This window comes from Cheilinus undulatus, linkage group 18, assembly GCF_018320785.1.
Source record: "Cheilinus undulatus linkage group 18, ASM1832078v1, whole genome shotgun sequence".
NCBI classification, from domain to species: domain Eukaryota; kingdom Metazoa; phylum Chordata; class Actinopteri; order Labriformes; family Labridae; genus Cheilinus; species Cheilinus undulatus.
The window spans coordinates 28,298,901-28,319,780 of NC_054882.1; the positions used below are offsets into that span (position 1 = coordinate 28,298,901).

At 40.3% G+C, this 20,880-nt stretch overlaps 1 protein-coding gene across 2 annotated transcripts; it reads left to right on the top strand.

Moving 5' to 3' along the window:
* The first annotated feature begins 370 nt into the window (after positions 1-370).
* LOC121525970 (TOG array regulator of axonemal microtubules protein 1) lies at positions 371-20,802 on the top strand. Of its 2 annotated transcripts, none has more exons than XM_041812211.1 (23): positions 371-571; positions 1,139-2,316; positions 4,033-4,099; positions 6,116-6,241; positions 6,420-6,683; positions 6,780-7,048; positions 7,219-7,448; positions 7,648-7,748; positions 7,827-7,991; positions 8,796-8,861; positions 9,093-9,232; positions 9,322-9,493; positions 13,279-13,515; positions 13,899-14,022; positions 14,282-14,387; positions 15,710-15,945; positions 16,085-16,243; positions 18,346-18,472; positions 18,551-18,660; positions 18,772-18,955; positions 19,070-19,289; positions 19,381-19,467; positions 19,573-20,802. In XM_041812211.1, the coding sequence occupies exons 2-23, from the start codon at positions 1,285-1,287 to the stop codon at positions 19,824-19,826; spliced, it is 4,476 nt and encodes a 1,491-aa protein (XP_041668145.1). In that variant the 5' UTR covers positions 371-571; positions 1,139-1,284; the 3' UTR covers positions 19,827-20,802. The 2 variants fall into 2 exon arrangements, with proteins under 2 accessions (XP_041668145.1, XP_041668146.1); XM_041812212.1 differs by having other exon boundaries at positions 9,325-9,493.
* Positions 20,803-20,880: the final 78 nt, after the last annotated feature.

The window sequence follows — 20,880 nt, forward strand, 5'->3', positions numbered from 1 at the left end:
CTTTATTTTGTGCCAAGTTTATATAGATTTCCTCCCCCTTTTATCTGTTACATAATTTGTCATCATATAATATGATATAATTGTGTTTTATTGATTTTCTTAAAAAAAAAAAACACTTTAAAAGCCACTGTTAAGTCATTTCATTTTTTCCCTTTCATCTTTTGACTTTTGGTGCTCTTTGTTCTTGCCTTTGCTTTTTGAAGATCCTCTCTGTTTTTCTTATTATTATAGTTATATATGTGGACTCTATTCGATCAACTTCTCATCAATCAACACTGCGGCGCTGTGGTGATGTTACCGCCTGGAGGAGCCTGGAACGCGTCACCATGGAAGCGCTCAGTTTGCGACATGTATTCGCCATTTTGCTGCCTCAGTGTGTGCGTGTGTGGGCTGCTCTCTGTGCGAATACCTCCGTAGGTTACAAACATTCAACACTCCGGACTCCAGCGAAAAACAGCCGTGGAAAATGTTTGGACCTGGAGAACTATAGCTGCCGCAACGTGACATGGAAATTTTGACGACGTAACATTAGTCTCTCTAAGCTCGATCGAAGGACGAGGAGCTATGCGAGGTCTATTTTCTTTCTGTTTTTGTAACTTTGCTAGCCCAGTCTCCCACCACTAATCACCGATACATTCAGAGAGGTAGCGAGTTAGCTTAGCACCGTTTGAACACCGTTGTTATGGACTATAAGGTTCCATTTAGCCTACTAATGCTCATTAGGCTACTTAACGGTATTGTGGTGTCAGAGACCGTTGTAAAACCATTGGAGGCATTTGTTAGTAGAACTTGGCTCAATATTTATTAGTCACAGTGGCTTTTAACTAATGTAATAGCGGAGAAAACCCTAACGTACAGCTGTTACGATATAAGCTATCTCAATCATTCAGTTGCTATCTACCGTTGCTGTACCTGACAGCTACAAGTGGTTGGTGGCATTCGCTGTATCCTACCTAACCTAGTTCATGATCGATAAAATACTGAAGAACAATCAGCTCATTTTCAATTTAACATAGCACCCATGAAACCATGCTGGAACATATTTATGCAAAGTATATCTGAAGCCAATAGCATTAATTTCACTGTAAGTTAAAGGGAATTTATGTAATTGCTAATTTTCTCTGTTTTCTGTTCACAGCTTGACAAACAGATGAGTGGTTTCCATCACCAACCACTCAGGATGAAAGCACAAAGTGAAGAGGAGGAATATTATCATCCTCATCGGATTATCTTTGCGCATTTGGTTTCTCAAATTTGAACCAAATTCACAAAACAACATCAAAAATGATACCAGGATTGATCACCCAGGAGTTACACCAGCAGCTCCTGGACCTGAAGAATTACCAAAATCGCACAAATGGAGTTGAAGAGCTCAAACATATACTGTCAGAGGTGGATATGAAATCAGTCCCTTCTGGTAGTATTGAGGAGCTAATCCACTTCTTCCCTAGACTTCTGGATGACAGTAATTTCAAAGTATTTTACGGCACTTTACAAATTTTAAATATACTCATTCAGAAGCTAGGTAAATGTGTCGACAGATATTTCAAACAGATAGTCTTAGTTGCTCTGAAGGCTCTTGGGGACACCCGTGCTGTCACCAAAATTGAGTATATGAATGTGTTTCATCAGCTGATGAAAACTATACCACCGCAGCAAATACTGGATCTTGTCATTGGCAACTTGAAACACAAGAATTCAAGGGTCCGAGAGGATGTACTCAATATCATTATGGCTGCTCTGCTCACTCATCCTAGGAAAGATTTCAACATCCCTAAGCTTTGTTTTGAAGTAGCACCCTATCTGGCAGACAGCAAGAGGAAAGTCCGCCACGCTGCTCTTGAGCTGTTTGCTGTCTTTGACTGTTGTCTTGAAACAGGGAAAAGGCAGCCTCTTATGAAAGCTGTAGACATGGTTGAACTTAATGAGGACGCAGAGGGTCTCATGGCAGCTGTACAGGCAAGGAGAGCAAGGCATGTCCTTCCAAAACTCTCCTCGGATGGGACAGTGGAGTATGGCTTGGTGATGCCGAAACCAGGGCAGCGGTCCTCCTTTCAGAATGGCTCTGGGGCCGACCTGGATTGGGTGATGAATGGAGGACGGACAAGCAGTGCCAGGAGTCACCGAACTGATTCAGACTGTGAGCGATTTTACAGCTATGGCAGCTTAGGTTCCCTCACTGACGACCTTCCTCTTCAAAGGAGGATTGTAAGTGCAGGTAAAGGGAAGAACAAACTACCCTGGGATATGACAAGCTCCTCATCCACAGAGACTGACCAGCAGTGTGGTACGCCTAATGGAAAGATCTCCGAACAGGTGGGGTCCATCATCACTCTCTACTTGCCATATTATCACTTCTCTCTAGCGATAATTAAGCCATCTGGGGAGATTTCCAGAATTAGCTTATGCTTTTACTAACCTTCTGTCTCACTGTAAATAATAAACAGCTTCTTGAGGATTTTTCTATCAGCGGTAGCTTTGTTTTTCTCATGTAACAGATAACAATTTTGCTCTTTAAGCTGTCATTGACTGTCATTAATGAAGCAGCTATTTACTCAAAAGCCATGCACCCATCCACCCCTTTTTTCTAAAAATACTCTTTTTGAAATCAGAAGCACTGAGAGCTTAAACAGCCAATTGTTGACTGTCAGCACTGAGGATTTAGAAGCACTACAGCCCTTTACATCATATTGACTTTGAAATTTCAGAGCATCTCAATGGCCAGGCAGTTAAGCTGAATGGCTTGCAATCAGTGAGCAAGTGCTGTCCTTTCTCAGAGCATGAGAAGAGTGGCTATTTTTGTGTGTCCTTGCCAGTTCTCTCTCTTGCGTAGTACTGAAAGCTTAAACAATGGAAAAATGAATTTGCCACAAACGCCTTGGAAAAATAAAGCCTGCTTAGTCACACCTAAATGTATGTACCAAAAAGAGAAAAAAAAAGAAACTGGAGGTGGCAGTGTTCTTTCCTATATTTAGTTCTCTATTTCTCTTAATACAGAGTGGACAGAATCGAGCAGAGAGGGATATTTTATATCTCACTACACAGAATTCTGCAGTATCCTCTTTGATTGGTCTGGGCTTGTGTGTGCAATTATTATCAGTGCATCTCAAGACACCTCTCTAAGACTTAATTGTCAAGAACTCTTGAAATACTTGAAATACTCAAACCATAGAGGCAATATTCTTAAAAATCCAGCAGATGACTAATATCCTCTTCACGGTGACACTAACACTGCACAGATGAGCTGTAATAGTCTTGCCTTTATGCTTTCAGACAATCAGCGTTGACCTACCTAATTTTTCCATCACAGGATGCTATTTGGAGCTTGAACTGCACCATTTTAATCAGCTCATGAACTGGAATATCTCTCAAACAGGCAAATATCAGCTCTTTACTAATATGTCCACTGATTGTTGATAGCTCCGTTTCTTGAAGTACTCAGTGACTGATTCTGTTTAACACTGTGATCCAGCCAGTGCCTCCATTTGAACAACCTTCTGTTTACAGCAGTGTCCGTTTCCCAGCAACCCTACTGGCACACAGCACACCAACTGAAGGGGATATGGAACATAATTGGTAATATCACAGGGTTAGCTTAAAATGGTGCTTGTTTACAGCTCTAGTGTTGATTGCATTCTCACCAAGCACTCCTTGATAATCAGTTTGGAGGCAGAAGGTCAAACCTCTGCCTCTCTCAGAGGCTGAGTTTGATGCACTGATGCAGAATTCCCTCATAATGTTCTCCCTACTTGATTTATTTATCCTAGACCAAGATTTGACAGGTTGCATGTTGGCAGTTAAACTTTCATGAGTACATTACAGATGCCATGTCATGTCTGTGAAGTCTGTTTACAGAAGGAAAAGCTCTGTCAAATGCCAGTGTGCCGTGTCTGAACTGGTCAAGTATCTCCTTCATCCCTTTGTTCAGCCTGGCGGATGGAATTACACACACACTCCCGTTGTTTACCTTTGCAATTTGAACTTTAAATTCTAATGTTTCTATTTAAGGAAATAATTCTCTGCCCATTATAGGCAGCCATTGAAGATTTCCCTCCCTCATCCAGGAAGCTGAGTCCAGATACCTATGTACCCAGTTTCAGTAAGTGGCTTCATTCCCTTCTTTAAGCATTAAGCTTACATTTACTCCATATGAGGTGCCAAGTGCAGTTCTGGTTGTAATGGTAAACTTTAGCAGGACTCGAATTAGAACAGATTTAAAATGGATTAGCTTGCTGAGTCACTGGAGTTACTGGGCCACATGCCATTAAAAGTGTTGGGAAAGGCACAGTTGTTTCTCAGACATCCATCCAGTAGAAACCATTACATCACATGCCACCGTTTAAGTTTTGCCAAAAAGTTAACTATCGGAAGATATGAAAATTCTGCATTATCTAGACCAATATATCAGCTAGGGCAGAACGACTTGGAAAAATCATCCATTTACAATGATTTTTTTCCCCAACGTTGTGATTGTAATATAATATAAGATTATTTTGTTTATTTTATATATTAATATGCAAGTACAAGGATTTTGAAAGCTATTTAGAATATTTTAATTTTTAAACTTGTATTACAAATTCAATATGAATTTTTGTAATTTGATATCTGAAAATTGTCTGAGGCCCACCAAAAACTCTTGTAGAACCATATTATGAGACTCAGATATTTACCTTTTATTTGCCATATTTTTGTTTTATAAACAGGGAATTTCAGTGCAAATGCTCTGCTTACAGACAAAGTAACATTGTTTAGAAAGTGTTTGTGGAGTTACAGAGTACAATTGAAGATATTTATTTTGATAACCAGGCATCTGCAAAGTCAATTAAATTTTGTTTTTTATTATTTATCTCTGAAAAAGTACATTTTGGCTCAAGAAACTCTAAATGCCCATGAAGACATATAAATTCTTAAAATCAGAAAGCAAGTGGCACAGTGAGATGCTTAACGGCGTGCTACAAGTTAATCCAACACGAGTTAAACTTTGACACTGTTTATATATCAGAAAAAAATGCATTATTTCGATGACAAGGGTTAAATCTTCTATTTTTTTTAGTTTGGAGACTTAAGATAACATGTAATCAAGTATTTTTTTATGATTATTAAAAGCATGAACTATTAATTTATTTTTCTATGGTTTTTGGTTATTGTAAATGTCTCTTGGAAAATCCAGTATCCTTGATCCCTAGTTTTTAAAATCAGGCCCTCACCATGCAGCTTTCTTCTGTATTATGCAACACTGTTTAGTTCTGTGCTTCTCAAACTTTTTTGGTCATTCCCCACTTTGAACAAGGGAAATTTTCAAGCCCCACCTGGCTCAATCGCCCTAACAAAAATCCTGACAGATTACACATTTTTAAATTTATTGAACTAAAACCAAGTAATGTAGGAGGCCATTTGTGCCTGACAGGTAACTGATGTTACCTTTACCATGCGTTGTTCCTGCTGTCGATACTCAGTGACTTTTCTTTTAAAGAAATCCAGTGGCTTGGTGATGTGACTGGGATGTGTTGTCTCCAGGTGTCTCCTCAATTTGTTGGGCCTCCTGCTGTCTGCTGCAAACGGTTTCAGACACAGAACACACAGGGGTCTCTCCTCTGCCCCCACCACTGCTACTGTGAACCCAAAACCTAGATAACTCTCATCATATTTTATTTTGGTTGGCTTTTTGGTTGACTTGGTCCATCTGTCTTGTGTGAGTGTGATGCCGCTGGCTCGCCGACCTTGGTGGTCTATGTCACAAATCTATCCATATTGCTCAGAGTAGCCTGCTGCCTTGTTGTGTGAAAGTTTGTTTTGTTCCGCTGCAATTAACATGCCGACGTCAATCATTAGTTTTACACTTTAGTTCCAGGTTAGATTTTTCTCCCGGTTGCCCACCTTATGCTGTTTGATAATTTATTGTTCTTTTAATTTCAGCTAAATGTAGGTTATTGTGTGTGGGTGTTTTGTTTCGAGTGAATAATCTTTATTGTCAAGAAAGAAAGGCGCATTAAATTGAATATTTCCTCCCATGTGTTGCGTCCCACCTGTCATGTCTCCACTCCCCATCAGTGGGGCACGCCCCACACTTTGAGAAGCACTGGTTTAGTTAATAGTTTGAATATGCTTCTCTTAGGTTCTGCTGAGCCTCAGAAGCCACAATCTGCCAGAAGAAGGGCATCTCCTGCTCGTCTAAGAAGAAGTGGGAGCCTCAACTTGGACCCTGACATATTTAAAAACAACTTTTCTGACCCAGATATTGGTAAGAGCATCTCAAAATAATCTGATTTTCTTTATTTTTTGAATGCTTACTTTTAACTCCTCTTTTTTCACATATTAATGGCAGATTATAAAGAACTTGAGTTCCTTACATGGAACGTTTTGGATATCCATCAAGCCTTTTTTCATGTTTTCTGACATGTGAATACTCCATCTCACAGCGGCACCTAAGGGACGCATGCTCTTAAGGAACCCGAGTGTTGAGCGCACTTTTTCTCTCCCATCAAACCCAACAACATCCGGCTCCTTCCTTCTGCCCTCCTACCCACTAGCTACACTCCCAGGAGGTGTGCTTACTCCAACGCTGTCCCGCCGTCGTGCAGATTCATCCCTCTCTATGTCAAACACCTGGCCTAACAAGAGAGAGAACAGCCCCCACCCATGGGACACCAGCCCTTGGAGAGAGACTGCAAGTGCAGCAAAAGGTAATCCATTCACAGAAGAGCTAAGTTGGTTGAATTTAAAAATGATGAGATTCATAGAGGTATGAATCATCTGTTTTTATGTCATCCTTCTTTTAGGGGAGAATATTTCTAGCAGAGGCTCTCCTCTGCCTCTCCGTGCCTCCCTTGTGAGTTCTTCTTCCGCTTCATCATTCCGACGGGCACTGAGCAGTCCAAGAACTACCTTATCTATCTCACCAGTCATGCCTACAGCAGAGCAGGTCCAAGCTCATAACACCCAGAGATCCATTACACCAGGCAGTCCTCTGAAGCAGCTAGAAAGGGATACTGAAAACAGCAGTCCAGCACAAGATATTCAAGAGGATGATCCACTGGATTTGCAGGAGGTAAGCGAACAGTTTTTCCTTTAAAATAGTCTCCAGGTTTTAAATTGAACACTAGAGTCTTCAGACTACAGTATTTCTGGATTTCATGAATGCACTATCAGCTCCTCCAGGGGGCTGGTGTTTAGTCTCACCCTTCTCTCAGTGCTCAAACATACCAATTTGTGTTGCAGATGCTGAACTCCTTGCGGTCACTGCGAAACAGTGCTGCCAAAAAGAGGGCAAAGGTGAGCCTAAGTAGTTCAGATGCAGACCCAGACAGCCCTGACTCAGCTGTGAGGCTGGACCCTGGCCTGGACTCACCTTCACACACCTCTCCAATGCCTTTGGAGAAAGACAGTGGAGAGAGCAGTCTGTCCAGTCTGAGTTCAGTTGCCAACTCCAGCTTCAATGGCATCAAAAGGTTAGGGTCTAAATACTTAGTGCACGCACTGTATGCCTGCTCAGGTGCCTTTTCATGCATTCCTATCAAATCTGCAAATGTCACAGACATGTTAGAAGGTTTTACACCTGGTCACCATGTATACAGGCTTGAGTGACACAGTGTTGAACAGTTCTTAGGTGGCCCAGCATAATTTCTCACTTATCAAATCTATCAACAGCCCCAGAAACTCGGCATCTTCGGGAATGAAACCCCGCATTGCAAGAGTGCCTTCTGCAAAACTGAGGACTTCCGTTTCCACTGACTTCAGCAGCCTTCAAGGTAGAAAAGACATACAATTGTTTGCCCAATTTGTTGTTACTTTGTTCAGGGTGCTTATGTGTTTTTCCTTTTTTCAAGGATTGTCACAGAGAAATGAATTGTCATCTGAGGTGGGTGTTGTTGGACAGAGAGTCACTTACTCCAATGGAACAATCAAACCTGAGGAAGAGATGACAGGACCATCCCCTCCTTTGGTCAAAGCAGCCGCACGTGAATCAGTCAGAGCTCTAAAGCCTGCCAAAGGTCAGTCAACGTTAAGAGAGGTATTTTCTGAATGTTTTAGAGTGATAACTTTGTATGCTTGATTATGTTTGACTGATGCTTGAGACACACCTCTTTCTGCCCTGTGTGCCTCCGTCAGCTCTGCCCTCTATCATAGCCTCTATTCTTCCAAATTGTTGGTTCACAAAAATCTTAAGTTTCTGTATTTTCCCATAAAGGTTAGGATTGATGTTAGCTACAAACAGATAAAGAGGAGAGACAGCGAAGTCTTCTGGTCCCTAAAAGTTTTCCTTTACATCCCAACATGCAAACCCTAACCCTGCGCATACACTGACAACTATAAAATGACCTGAATAAGAAAAAAATTATCATTACAGATAGAGAAGGATCACTGCATTCACTTCTTTTGGTTTATTAATGATTATTCAGAGGAAATATTTGATTTTAGGTACATCCTACATGTTTTTTAGGAGAACCTGATTTAGTTAGCCTTTTATTACTGTAATTAGTATGTCAAAATTTATTATGTGTTTACTGTTTAGAGAACTTTTTTATTTGAAGGTTGAAAATCAAAATTAAAGAATTTAGTGGTTTTGTGTGACCAGGAGATCATTTTTGTCGCTGCAGTTTTAAAATAATTTATATTGTTTGATTTTTAACTTGCATTCTATCAAAATTCATCATTCTGTTATTGTTGCAAGTCTTTTCATACTTCTACAAATAATAATAACAACAACAACAGCAATATAGCTCAGATGCAACTAGGTATTTTTTCAAGTAGCTTGCCCAACCTTGTATTAAACCCATCCGTATCCCGGCTCTTAGGATCTAGGAGCGACAGCAGCAGGAACTCACCTGCCACAGACATGCCTGAAGGAGTCATTGGAAGAGGTCAGCCCCTGAAGAATTTATCCTCTGATAAAAATGATTAACTGATTGTACAATAATATCTGTTAACTTTAGCTGCTCAACAGATTGAAAGGATTCCCTTAGAAGCACAGCCAAAGATGCTTTGGGATTTCTTTTTCCATAATCCTCTTGCCAATGACAAATTCTGTCCACTGTTTCTAAACCCTGGGTTTAAGTAGGTTTTGGTGTCCACCTCTCCCTCATGTTTCTTAGGCATGTTTGGCACTGCAGTGTCCTGCATTCATCCAGGAGCTGCCTTGTCACTTGAGCAGCCTGATTCTACAGCCAAACCCCCCACCGATCCCTTATCAGGCATCTACAGTGATGACAGCCCATGCTCAGATGAGGTTAAGGTTTGTCACGCAGTGCAGGCGTATATCATAATTTAATTTTCAGAGTTTGCATTTACTAAAGCAGAACGCTGTGTGCTTTTCCTGTGCAGCAGAGGGTGAAGAATACAAGGTTTAGCCGGGACAGGATGCGTCTGCAGGGTCTCGACCAGGAGGAGGAGCAGTTTATTCAAAGGGACCAGACACGGGAGAAGATTCGCCATCGAGTCAGACAGATGTTGTCTGACTCACCCACAGAGGAAAACAGAGCATTGATCATCAAAGGCAAGACAAAGACTGAACCCTTTACCCTCCTCCTTTAAGCTTATCATCTCTGAAGCTGTTTTCACACCCAGAAAATTCCAGCCTTCCTGTGCCTGAAATCTTTCTGATTGGCTCTTTCAAATGGGTATTTCACAACTGGAAGTTTTATCTGTCAGATTAGGGGAGGGGATCCTTTCAGGCAAGCCATGGTTTATGCAGCATCCTGGACAATGGCAGATGAAGCAACAGAGAACAGGTCCTACATCAGTGCTATGTTTACAGTACAGAGAGGAGTAGAGAAGAATTTACTGAAGAACACAAAACATGAAAATAAATTTCATTATGGTCACGATTTTCATATTTTAGGAGAAGTATTTTACTTAACTACATTTTAATTCTCCATATTTGAGTACTAAAGTAGAATCTGAAAGACGAAACAACAACATCCAAGTTTTCTGCCAATGACAAGAAAGACACTGACCTGCAGTTTGGCTTCAGATACACTGCGGTCAGTAGCACATGCCAATAGAATGATTCCACATCACATCCAGATACAGCATTTGCATCTACTTAATAAAAAGGTGTGGCTTTACCCAAACAACCTGGTTGGAGGTTCATATTCTTTTGTTGTTGTTCCATGTCAAGGAAAAATCATATCTTATTGTTCAACTTTAAATATATAAAAGTACTACTCCCAGGCTATTCAATTGGAGGCCCCTGGGCACTCCTTATCAAAATTCTAAGACCAGTTGAAAAATTGCAAGAATTTACATTTTGCACTGTTGGATCTTAAGAAGGTTCTAACTAGAGCTTCAAAATGCAAAAAGAAGAAATGGGAGTGAGACAAAAAAAATTGAGTAAGCAATTTATTAAAAACAACAATTGAACTGAAATGGATGATGCTTGATGCGCGTTCCAGGAGGCTAGTGGGAACGTTGCTCCAAGTGGTGAATATGACTTCACGAAGAGCATCCACTGTCTGGAACCGATGTCCATTTTTGTAAACTTCCCTTGCCATCCATCCCCAAATGTTTTCAATTGGATTTAGATCAGGGGAATACGCAGGATGGTCCAGAAGAGTGTCGTTATTCTCCTGGAAGAAGTCCTTTGTCAGGCAGGCCTTGTGAACTGCAGCGTTGCCCTGTTGAAAACCCAGTCATTACCACACAGACGAGGGCCCTCAGTCATGAGGGATGCCCGCTGCAACATCTCCATGAAGCCAGCCGCCATTTGACGCCCCTGCACAACCTGAAGCTTCATTGTTCCATTGAAGGAAAAAGCACCCCAGATCAGGATGGCACCCCCTCCACTGTGCCACGTAGAAAACATCTCAAGTGGGATCTCCTTGTCGTGCCAGTAACATTGGAAGCCATCAGACCATCAAGGTACCATTTTTTTTCATCAGAGAATAAATCTTTCTTTCACCTTTCAGTGTCCCATGTTTGGTGCTCCCTTGTAAAGTCCAAACAGGCAATTTTGTGGCGCTGAAGGAGACGAGGCCTTTGAAGACAGTTTTTGTTTTTTAAGCCCTTGCCTCGCAGATGACGTCTGATGGTTATTGGGCTGCAGTCGGCACCAGTAACGGCCTTAATTTGGGTCAAGAATCGTACCGTGTCTTGACGAACAGCCAATCAGATCCTCCGGCTCAGCACCAGTGAAATTTTTTGGGGTCTACCACTTGATTTTTTTGTTCCATAACCCTCAGGATTTTTAAGAAATTCAAAATGACTGTCTAACTGCATCCAACCTCAGCAGCAATGGCGCGTTGCGAGAGGCCTTGCTTATGCAGCTTATCAATCCAACCACGTTCAAAGACAGAAAGCTTTTTTGCTTTGCCATCAGGAGGTCATGACAGTGGGAATACCTGACAGAAAATGACATTGAATAAATATTTTTTGCAGATTTGGGCTTTTAAAGGCTGTGGTCTTAACTTTTGATCAGCTGATGACCAGCCTATTTCAGTTTAGCTGTTGTTTTCAATAAATTGCTTACTCAGATTTTTTATAACTCACTCTCATTTCTTCTTTTTGCATTTTGAAGCTGTACTTAGAACCTTCTTAAGATGCAACAGTGCAAAATGTAAGTTCTTGTAATTTTTCAACTGGTCTTCAATTTTAATCAGGCATGTATTTGAAGGACCATAGATCACATTTTTCCCAGTTTGTCACACCTCATGGTGTTGCAGTTATTCTTGTTTATACACATCCTCTCATTCCTGGCTGAGAATTTTGTGTTTTTATCTTTGTTTGCAAGGCCTGTGTGCTCACTCTGCAATGAGTGCATAGTGGTGTGCAAGAAATACAATTTGAGAAGGCATTTTAAGAGCACTAATGCTAACCGTGACATTGCTCAACTCTGTTTATTGCACCAAGATAATATGGGGGCAGACCTCATGTTAGGAAGACCTGGCTTGTACAGAACAAGAGAGCTATATTAGCATCTCTACCAGCAGCAAAAATCACATTTACAACTGCAAAAGTTGTCAAGACCTCAAGAGGTTGTCACAGAAAATCCCAAAGAGTTTGTTTGATTGACACCTAAAAATATATCATATATTTTAAGTCCTGCAATATCACTCAGGCCATTCATATGGGATCCTTTTTCAGGAGCTGGCCCCCAGTCCAAACTAATTTAGTAGCCCTAAACCAATCAGTACTTTAAGTTGCCTTTAATTAATTACTTTTTGCTACTGTGTAAGTAGATTTATAGAAAAGTAATTTTACTTCTACTTTAGTAAAATTAAAGCAAAGTAACTGTATATTTACTTGAATACAGTAGTTTTCTGCATGCCAGCCACTTGATATAAAGGTTTTCACTTCTTTTCACTCACTTGTCATAAATATAGATATATAGTATAACTTGCTGAGTTCAAACATTAGCTCAACCTGTCCTCTTGTGGATATTTTAATTGTGGTCCGGAAGAGGTGTGTCTGGGTGAAGTTGGGGTTGTATATCAGGCTGTTTGTATCCATACATGTTCCCTAAAATTTCAGGACATTTTCTGGAGTTTAAAGCATATAATCATAGGGCTATATACTGTATTTTTTTTATACCATCAGTAATAAATAAGCACTTCTAATCATTTTCTAAATGTCACATTCGTATAACTGTGTAATAGCTTCTACCAAACATGTGCACAGGATTTTATTTTACATTTAGCTGTGCCTTCTATAAATGATCCAATAATTCATTTCAGTGTAAATGTAAGTTGGTATATTTCCTAATTGGCATGTTTTATCATCTGTTTATTTACACTTGTAGATCTTGCAGGGGTGTATTTGTTTTATCCTCCTGCCTTCAAAGATTTGAACCATCCATTTAAGGCCTGTGTCCTTACCCACTGTTACTTTCAGCACCCACAGTTAGAGTGCTTTTTAACAGCATTTATTGTTGCTAAGCCATGAAAGTTCACTTCTGCTACTCTTAGTTGTATCTGTGTCTTTTAAACAGCTCTGTGAAATCAATGCTTTACTTTATTCAAAACATAAAAACTATGTAAGAAATCCTGTTTGACAGTAGCAGCAGCTCTACCCTGGAAATTGTAGCCTCAAAAAGATAAGTTAGATCAGTTTCATCTCCGCCATTGTTGTTGACAAGGCTGAAATCTGAAGTCCCATCTCTTCTTGATTTTAATTGGAGAGTGAGGGGGAAGTGGAGCAGATGAGCACGGTGCTGTTCCAAAAGCTGAACTGTTTTCAACTCAGAGCCCCAAGAACTTGGTGACAGAAGCACACTGATGTAGGATGACACGCTGAAAACTCATGCAGCTCTTCATGTCATGATTTCTTTTTTTTTTTCTGGCATAGATCTGCATCTGAATGGCAGCACACTGCCCACCACCAAAGCAGAGCCTCTCTCTGATGAGTCTCCCATCAGCCCCACCAGTCCTATCAGCCCACCAGGACCTCAGAGCCCCCTCAAGTGCTTCACTCCACCCCACCAGCCGAGCCCCCCCACAGTGCCCCCCAACCCTAAAAATCTGTCACGTGTTCGGAGGGCCCCCAGCCTCAGCAGAACAAGACCATCGCTGTCTCACAGCTCAGGTCTGTAAAAACTTTGATACTTACTGCATGTAAGTCAGGCCTAACAATCTGTTGTTACTCAACAAAATTCTCACTGTATCTTTATTAGTATGTTGCTATGGATCTGACCACGGCATATGTTCTCCTCTTCATTGTTAATAGATGAAACATTGTGTTCACAGGTGTTTGTTTATAGAAATTGTTGCACATTAATTAGACTGTCAGAGCATCAGAGCATGGGTGAATAAGATGTTTGCTTCATATAATGTACCACAGTGCTTTGTTTTGACAACCTACTGTTAATGCACCACCGCCCACACACACAGCTTGTTTTCACACTGATAAAGATGTAACATGGGACTGAATCTGTGCGTGTGTTGTGCTGTAATTGGTGTACCATTTAGATGAGCTGTCTCCTGGTGCTGTGGGCCACAAGAAAAACCTGTCAGATCCTCAGGAGCTGTGTCCGTTTTCCAAACCAGACTTGGCACTGACACAGAGTTTCAACCTGCTGAGCTCTGAAGACTGGTGAGAAACTGGCATGTTACCGTGTCTCAGTTACACTGCAAAAGTTTAATATCCATTACACTGAAAACTGAAATCCACCACAGAGCTTTTTAACAGTGAACAGTCTTTCCAGGTATTGTGATAGGTATTTCATACAAAACGATCTTTAGCTAGACATTATTTACCTTTGTAAAGGCAAAAATTAACCATCAGATTTAACAAGAATCATATCTTTGAATCTAACTTCCTCCTCTTTGTGTTTTTTTTTTCTTGTCCTTAGGGAGAAGAAGATCGAGGGGCTGACATTTTTACGCAGTCTGGCTCACTTCCACTCAGACACACTCCAAGGCAGGCTTCATGATATCTGCCTTTGTCTTATTCAAGAGGTACTACAACGCTCCCCCATCATTTTGACTTTTAGTCATTTAACTGGTCAAATCAAATATTGGTGACCCAAATAGTGGAAAATTTGAATAGTCACTCATAAGAGTCACATTCATTGAATATAACAGCAGTACACCTATTGAAACAAAGATCATTTCATCACAGCTGTATGAAGATATTCAGTGTCTATTTTAAATAAGATTTGCATGTTACTCCATCTAAATAATGATTCATACTCTATCTTGGTATAAATACCAACTTACAGTGACTATAAAAAAGTATTCACACCCTTGGATGTTGTACCCTTTATTAATTTTACAAATCAATGATTGTTAATATAATTTGGCCTCATATGCATTGTATTATAAGTAACTGCATAAATATTTGCCCCCTTCAAGCCAGTGTTTAGTAGACACACCTTTGGCTTAGGGGTGCACCGATTCCAATTTCCTGGCTAATCACCAATCTTTAAAAAGCCCGACCTGCCAATTCCGCTTTTGGCCGATACCGATTTTTTTTTTTTTTTTAAACTGACAGCATACACCTTCAATGTTCCACTCTTATTTTATTGAAAAACATTGAACAATACCCGTGAAACAATACAAACTTTTTGTTTTAACTGCACATGAAGTAGTTCTCTCAAATATAAATGAAGAGTTTAGAGCATTGCTGTCCAAACTACTGAATTATATCAGTTCCTTTAGTCTTTTCATTTCTCACATTTTAGTAGGTAGAGGTAGGTAAGATCGTTGGATAAGATTGGTTTCATATGTAAGTATCGGCCGACCGCCGATCCCCCAAAATTAAGGAAATTGGCGCCGATCAATTGGCCAGCCGATTGATTGATGCACCCCTACTGTGGCTGTGATCACAACACTGAGTCTGTGTGGATGGGTCTCAATCAGGTTTGCACATCTGAACACTAATTTTACTCCATTCTTCTCTGCAAAACTGCTCAAGCTCTGTCAGGTTCCACAGGGATTGGGCTTGAAAAGCCTTTTTCAAATCCAGCCACAAATTCTCTATTATATTGAGGTCTAGGTTTTGAATCAGCCACTCCAGAACATTCACCTTGTTGTCTTTAAATCATTTCTGTGTAGCTTTTGCTGAATGCTTCGGGTCATTGTCTTGCTGGAATATAAACCTTCTCTCAAGCCATAGTTCTCTAGCAGGCTGAATAATATTGTCCTCCAGGATTCTCCTATGTTTAATTGCATTCCTTTTAACATCAGATTAACATCCAAGGCATGTGTAAGTTTGGAACAATGAATGACACTAAAGAAAAGATATATGATGAAAGCTTGCATTATCCTGTTTTATTCAGGTGAAGAACCTGCGGTCAGGTGTGTCCAGGGTGGCAGTGTGCACACTGGGTGACCTGTACACACACCTGCAAAAGGCGATGGACCAGGAGCTGGAGGGGACAGCTAAAGCTTTGCTGCAGAAAGCTGGCGAGACTAACGCCTTCATCAGACAGGATGTGGATGCAGCTCTGGAGAGCATGGTTCTGCATTGCACACCGACTCGGAGCATCAACGCGCTACTCTCTGGAGGACTCAGGTGAGTATACAGCACATGTCTGTAAAGAAACAGTGACGTGTTGTTTCACCACACTGATGTTAGATCTTTTTATACATTTTTTTAATTGGTATACAGTATTTTAATTAAGCTTTGGTTTCTAAATCAATTTATGTGAAAGTCACCTCAATGCAGTGGTAAGAAAATGCACTGCCCAGCACCTGGCTAATCTGGTGGAGAAGGTTGGTGCTGCCCGTCTTCTCTCTGGAGGTAAAGATCTCACAGACAGAATTTTACCTGCTGTTGCCAGACTTGCACAAGACTCCTCACAGGAAGCCAGGTTTGTAAAAATACTTCATTTGTTTTGTACATGAGTTGATGCTAACTATTTTATGAGATTTGTCAGTATTTTCTCTTAGATGTACTAAGTGACCAGGAAAGTAAATGCAATCCAATCTTCATTTTTGTTCTCTCTCCCTAGAGGGTTTTTCTTAACTCACGGCTTTTGTTTTGGTGCTGTTTCTTGTCGTCATTTTGACAGACAGGGTTATAAAAATTTGTTGTGCAGTCCATCGTTTTACATTTCACTCTTTAATTTTTTTTTATATAGTAATGAATGATGACTTTATCAGTAGCATTTAAATTAAAAAGCACCTTTTTTACAGCTGATGATCACAAGGATGATCACAAAGGAGGATCACAAAGATGATCACAGCAGCTCACTGCTCGCTGTTGTTTATTAAGCAGTGACAGCAGAGTACAATCCCTGTCCTGTAGCAAGAAAATATGAGCTGTGCAGTGTAAGATATCATTTACTGTTTTTTAGAATATTTCCAGCATCAAGATGTTGTAGTTTGAAGACCATAGCCAATTCATAGTTTGTTGAAATGGCTGCGCTGTAGAGCACTGTTTATTTTTTCTATGTTAATGATAGTGAGGAAAAGTAGTAAAATTGACTTTATTTGGCTGATGATCATTTATTGATTATTCTGATTCTTATTCTGATCCCTGGGAAGTTTGCTGTGTGATCTCAAATATACCTAAATAACAGATTGAGTCTCGTACTCTTAGACTTTTTTATCCAAGAAAATACAAGGCGGCAGCTACAGAAATGAAAATGATTCCTTCTGAGGCTTTCCTCAGCGTTTCAATGTTGAATCTCATAAATACTACAGAGCACTCACCCCCCAATGATTCTATGCAGCCCCCACATACACCTTTTTGAGACTGTTTACAGTTTGTGCAACATGCTTACTGCTTCAAACTTTTCACAAAGTTTGTAGCTGCACCACAACTGCAGCTGTATCTCTCTTAACTGATGCACTCTGACAACTCTAGCCCAGCTTCTCAGTGCCATCGGCACAGAGAGCAAGGCTATATCAGTAATGTGCAGTGTGGAAATCAGTGATGGAGCCCAGAGGCTTTTTAAAATAGATTTAATAACCATGCGTGTAAAAGATCTGTGCAACTGTCTGTGTGAGTGTGCTAAAATGCAGGGTCACCCTTACAGCCTTCAAAGTTTTCTGCCATCCTTCAAAAAAATCTGTTATTGGTTAAAACAACCTGATTGGATCATACTACTGAAATAGCGATTGAAAATGTTGAAACCTACTTCTTTATTAAAATGCAGTGTTATAAAGTGCACATATAAATATGGTTATCTTTATTTCAGTTGCTCCATTGTTTAGAATAACAAAGAGAAATCTTGCATCGTCATTTAAACACAATAAATTCCACTGCCCGGGGTCAGTACAAAACATTGTTTGCCATTGTTTTGAATCGAGGACACTTCAATAAAAACTGAACTCTAGTAAGCCACTGTTTACATTTTCTGGATGAATTTCACATCATGAGGGAGAAAAGCTGTTAAAGGAGGTAATCTCAGAAAGCTTTTTGACCAGCTTGCAGCCCAAATCGGTGGTCTTTCTGATTTGGAGTGCAGTTTTTATTGTACAGTCCAAAACAATAAGTGAACAGCTGAGGTGGGCAGAGCTGATTAACACGTCTTCACCAGTCTGTACTTGACTTGTAAATGTCTGGTAAAGCCACACCATTACAGGAGTTGGGGTGGGGGTTTGGAGTTGCATGTTCTTGGAGGAGCTTAAGAAACAGAACATGCAGCTGATGGCAGAGTAGTAATGGTCCATCACAAGTAAGCAGCAAAAATGTGTGGATACAGCAACAGAACAGCACTTTCCAGTAGCAATTTACACTTACGCAGCAGTCTGTGACATAACATCCCATGTTTTCATATCATCCAGACAAATTTTGTGTCAAGTTCTGTTACAACTATAAAAAGTAATTATTTCTTTGGCTTTTAAAACTGTTGTCCTCGATGTAAGTACTGGGGTAAAAATGTATACCTATCATAGGAGACGTCATCTTTTGACTGAAATGGACATTTGGATGCCAAAATTCTTCATATCTTACCTTACCATACAGGTACTTTGGGCGTCGGATGCTGCTCTCTCTTTCATCCCACCCTGACTTTGACAAGATCCTGGAGAAATATATCCCCACCAAAGACCTGCCAACTGTTAGAGACACCGTCTTCACTCTTAAAACCAAGGTATTCTTGAGTTTTTTATTGATCTTTTCTATGAAGGTCAAATTTACATCTTACCTGGAGCTTTTTGGGGGTTTTTAGGGTCTGGGTGAGATGCCCCAAGACACCCAGTCAGCCAGGGGGAGACGCTCCCTCCCAGGCAGCGGTACAGTCAGGGCTTCATCGCTCACCAGAGAGCCACTCATTAACAGGTGGGGTGAATGTTAACCAGCTTAAGCCTTTAAAACGATACTATTATTATACATTCTCTACTGACAGGTTGGTAAAAATAATCTATTTTATGCCATTTGTATCCTTCCCAGGGAGTCAAACAGCCATTACGGCTGCAGATCTCAGGTTCAGAGTATTGCAGACAAAAGTGAATACATCAAGCAGATCTCAGGTCTGCTGGGTTCAAAGGACTTCAGAGAAAGGATCAAAGGAATCGACCAGCTCACAGCTGACTGCCAGAGCAACCCCAACTTGGTCATCAATAGTATTTTTCCGGTTAGTGCTATGTTTTCAACGAATCCAATCAATATTTCTGTGTAATGTTCTTTGTCATTGCTGTGTGTTACCATGAAACAATACCCTGTTTCATCCCCTCTTTTCTGCTCTCAGGTGTTTGATGCCTTTAAAGCCAGGCTGCAAGAATCAAACAGCAAGGTTAACTTGCACGCACTCGAGTCTCTACAGAAAATCATCCACTTGTTAAAGGACAACCTGTCCCAAGTGGTCAACATCCTTGTCCCAGCAATTGTCGACAATCACCTCAACTCCAAAAATAACGCCATATACTCTGCTGCTATTGGAGCTATTAATGCACTTATCTCAAATCTTGGTACTAGCTTGAGACATTTAAATATTTGTTGCTGAATTTAAGCGTTTTCAATACTTTTTTTGACTGTGATTTTCTTTCATTTCCTTGGCAGATAATGTACTTCTTCTTCAGCCTTTCTGCACCAAGGCTCAGTTTTTAAATGGCAAAGCAAAGGTGGATCTTATTCAAAAGGTTGCAGGTATGTTTGTTTTAATTATAATGAAGAGTTAAGAAGACTAAGCCTTTACTTTTGACTGGCTTATTTCTGAGTTCCTCTTGTTTTTATGTCACATTTTATTTCAAGACCTTGTGATGGAGCTGTACCCTCGCAAGCCCCAGATGGTGGAGCAGAAGGTGCTACCCTTGCTGTGGCACCTTCTGGGTACCTCTACCCACAGCGGCACCATTCATGGCCGGGGCGGCAGCGTGAGGGGTGCTACTGCCAACCTGTGCCAAGCCCTTTACGCCCAGATGGGGTCCAGCCTGATGGAGTGTGCTGCCTCCCAGCCTGCCAATGTCCATAAAGGTTTAAACGAGGTCCTGAGGACCTTATCTTAAAGGTAAAACAGGATCCCATCACATCCAAATGTTGGAAGAAGATTTACACTGATCTTACTTGAAGACAGAGATGTTCTACATTTCTTCCAGTGCCTGCACTTTTATATCAACAAATAGAAAGTCCTTAAAAAATAGGAGCTCTTATTCTTATCTCAGTGAGATTTCCTCTGGTTCAGAAGCATAGACGTTTGTAACATACTGACATCAGGTCTTACACAAACTCAACCTGCTCTCTCTGCACTTTGAAAAGGTAGCTCATCATGATAGACATCATGACTCATACATTTCATCATCCAATGATTGTTGCTTTTTTCATCAACTTAACATGTACTGTAGACAAATCAGAGACACTATCACAGAATGTAAAATGAAAATGCACAAAAAGTTGAAGACAGGGACCTGAAAGGTGTATATTTTGCTGTTTCATCAAATGTGATGTGATAATTTCAAATTGTCTCATATAGTTTTAAAGATTTGTGATTTAAAATTAACAAGAAAAGTACAAAAGACTTTTGTACAACTCAATTGTGTATTTGCACAGTATTAGCTTGATCTGTAATCGTATGCTGTATGGCGGTACAGTTTATAATTTATCTATTGTGTAACAGTTTTAATGTCCTTTTAATGATGTGCTCAGCTGGTACAGTCTTCTTTTTTTTGCATGACCAAAACTTGCTGGCAGGATTAAAATTGTGTATATTTTTGCTATGAGAATATATCTATGTACACTGATGCCTAGATCAAGGTTGGGTTCCAATCATCTCTCCAGGGTTGGGACAGCTGGAAAGGAAAGAAGACCAGTTGTACGACAATGTTTGCCTAAGAAACCGTGACGGTCCAGATCTGATTGTGTCTCAGTATAGTGCCAGTCTTCAAGTAGCCTTTTAACTCATCTATTGTTAAATTATATTGAACTTGTTTGTGAACAAGGCAAAGACAGATTGATATATTAATAAAGTGTTTTATTTCTGTAAAACTAACTTCCAAGTGCCTCATTCTAGTATTATGTTTGGAAATGTGATGAAAGGACACAGGGCAAGATTACAGGTCTTAT

Bases quoted from the DNA above. Each gene is read 5' to 3' on its own strand.
- LOC121525970 (XM_041812211.1), top strand. From the start codon at position 1,285: ATGATACCAGGATTGATCACCCAGGAGTTACACCAGCAGCTCCTGGAC. The intron at 2,317-4,032 runs GTGGGGTCCATC...TGCCCATTATAG, and splicing joins ATGGAAAGATCTCCGAACAG to GCAGCCATTGAAGATTTCCC. The intron at 8,862-9,092 runs GTCAGCCCCTGA...CATGTTTCTTAG, and splicing joins TGAAGGAGTCATTGGAAGAG to GCATGTTTGGCACTGCAGTG.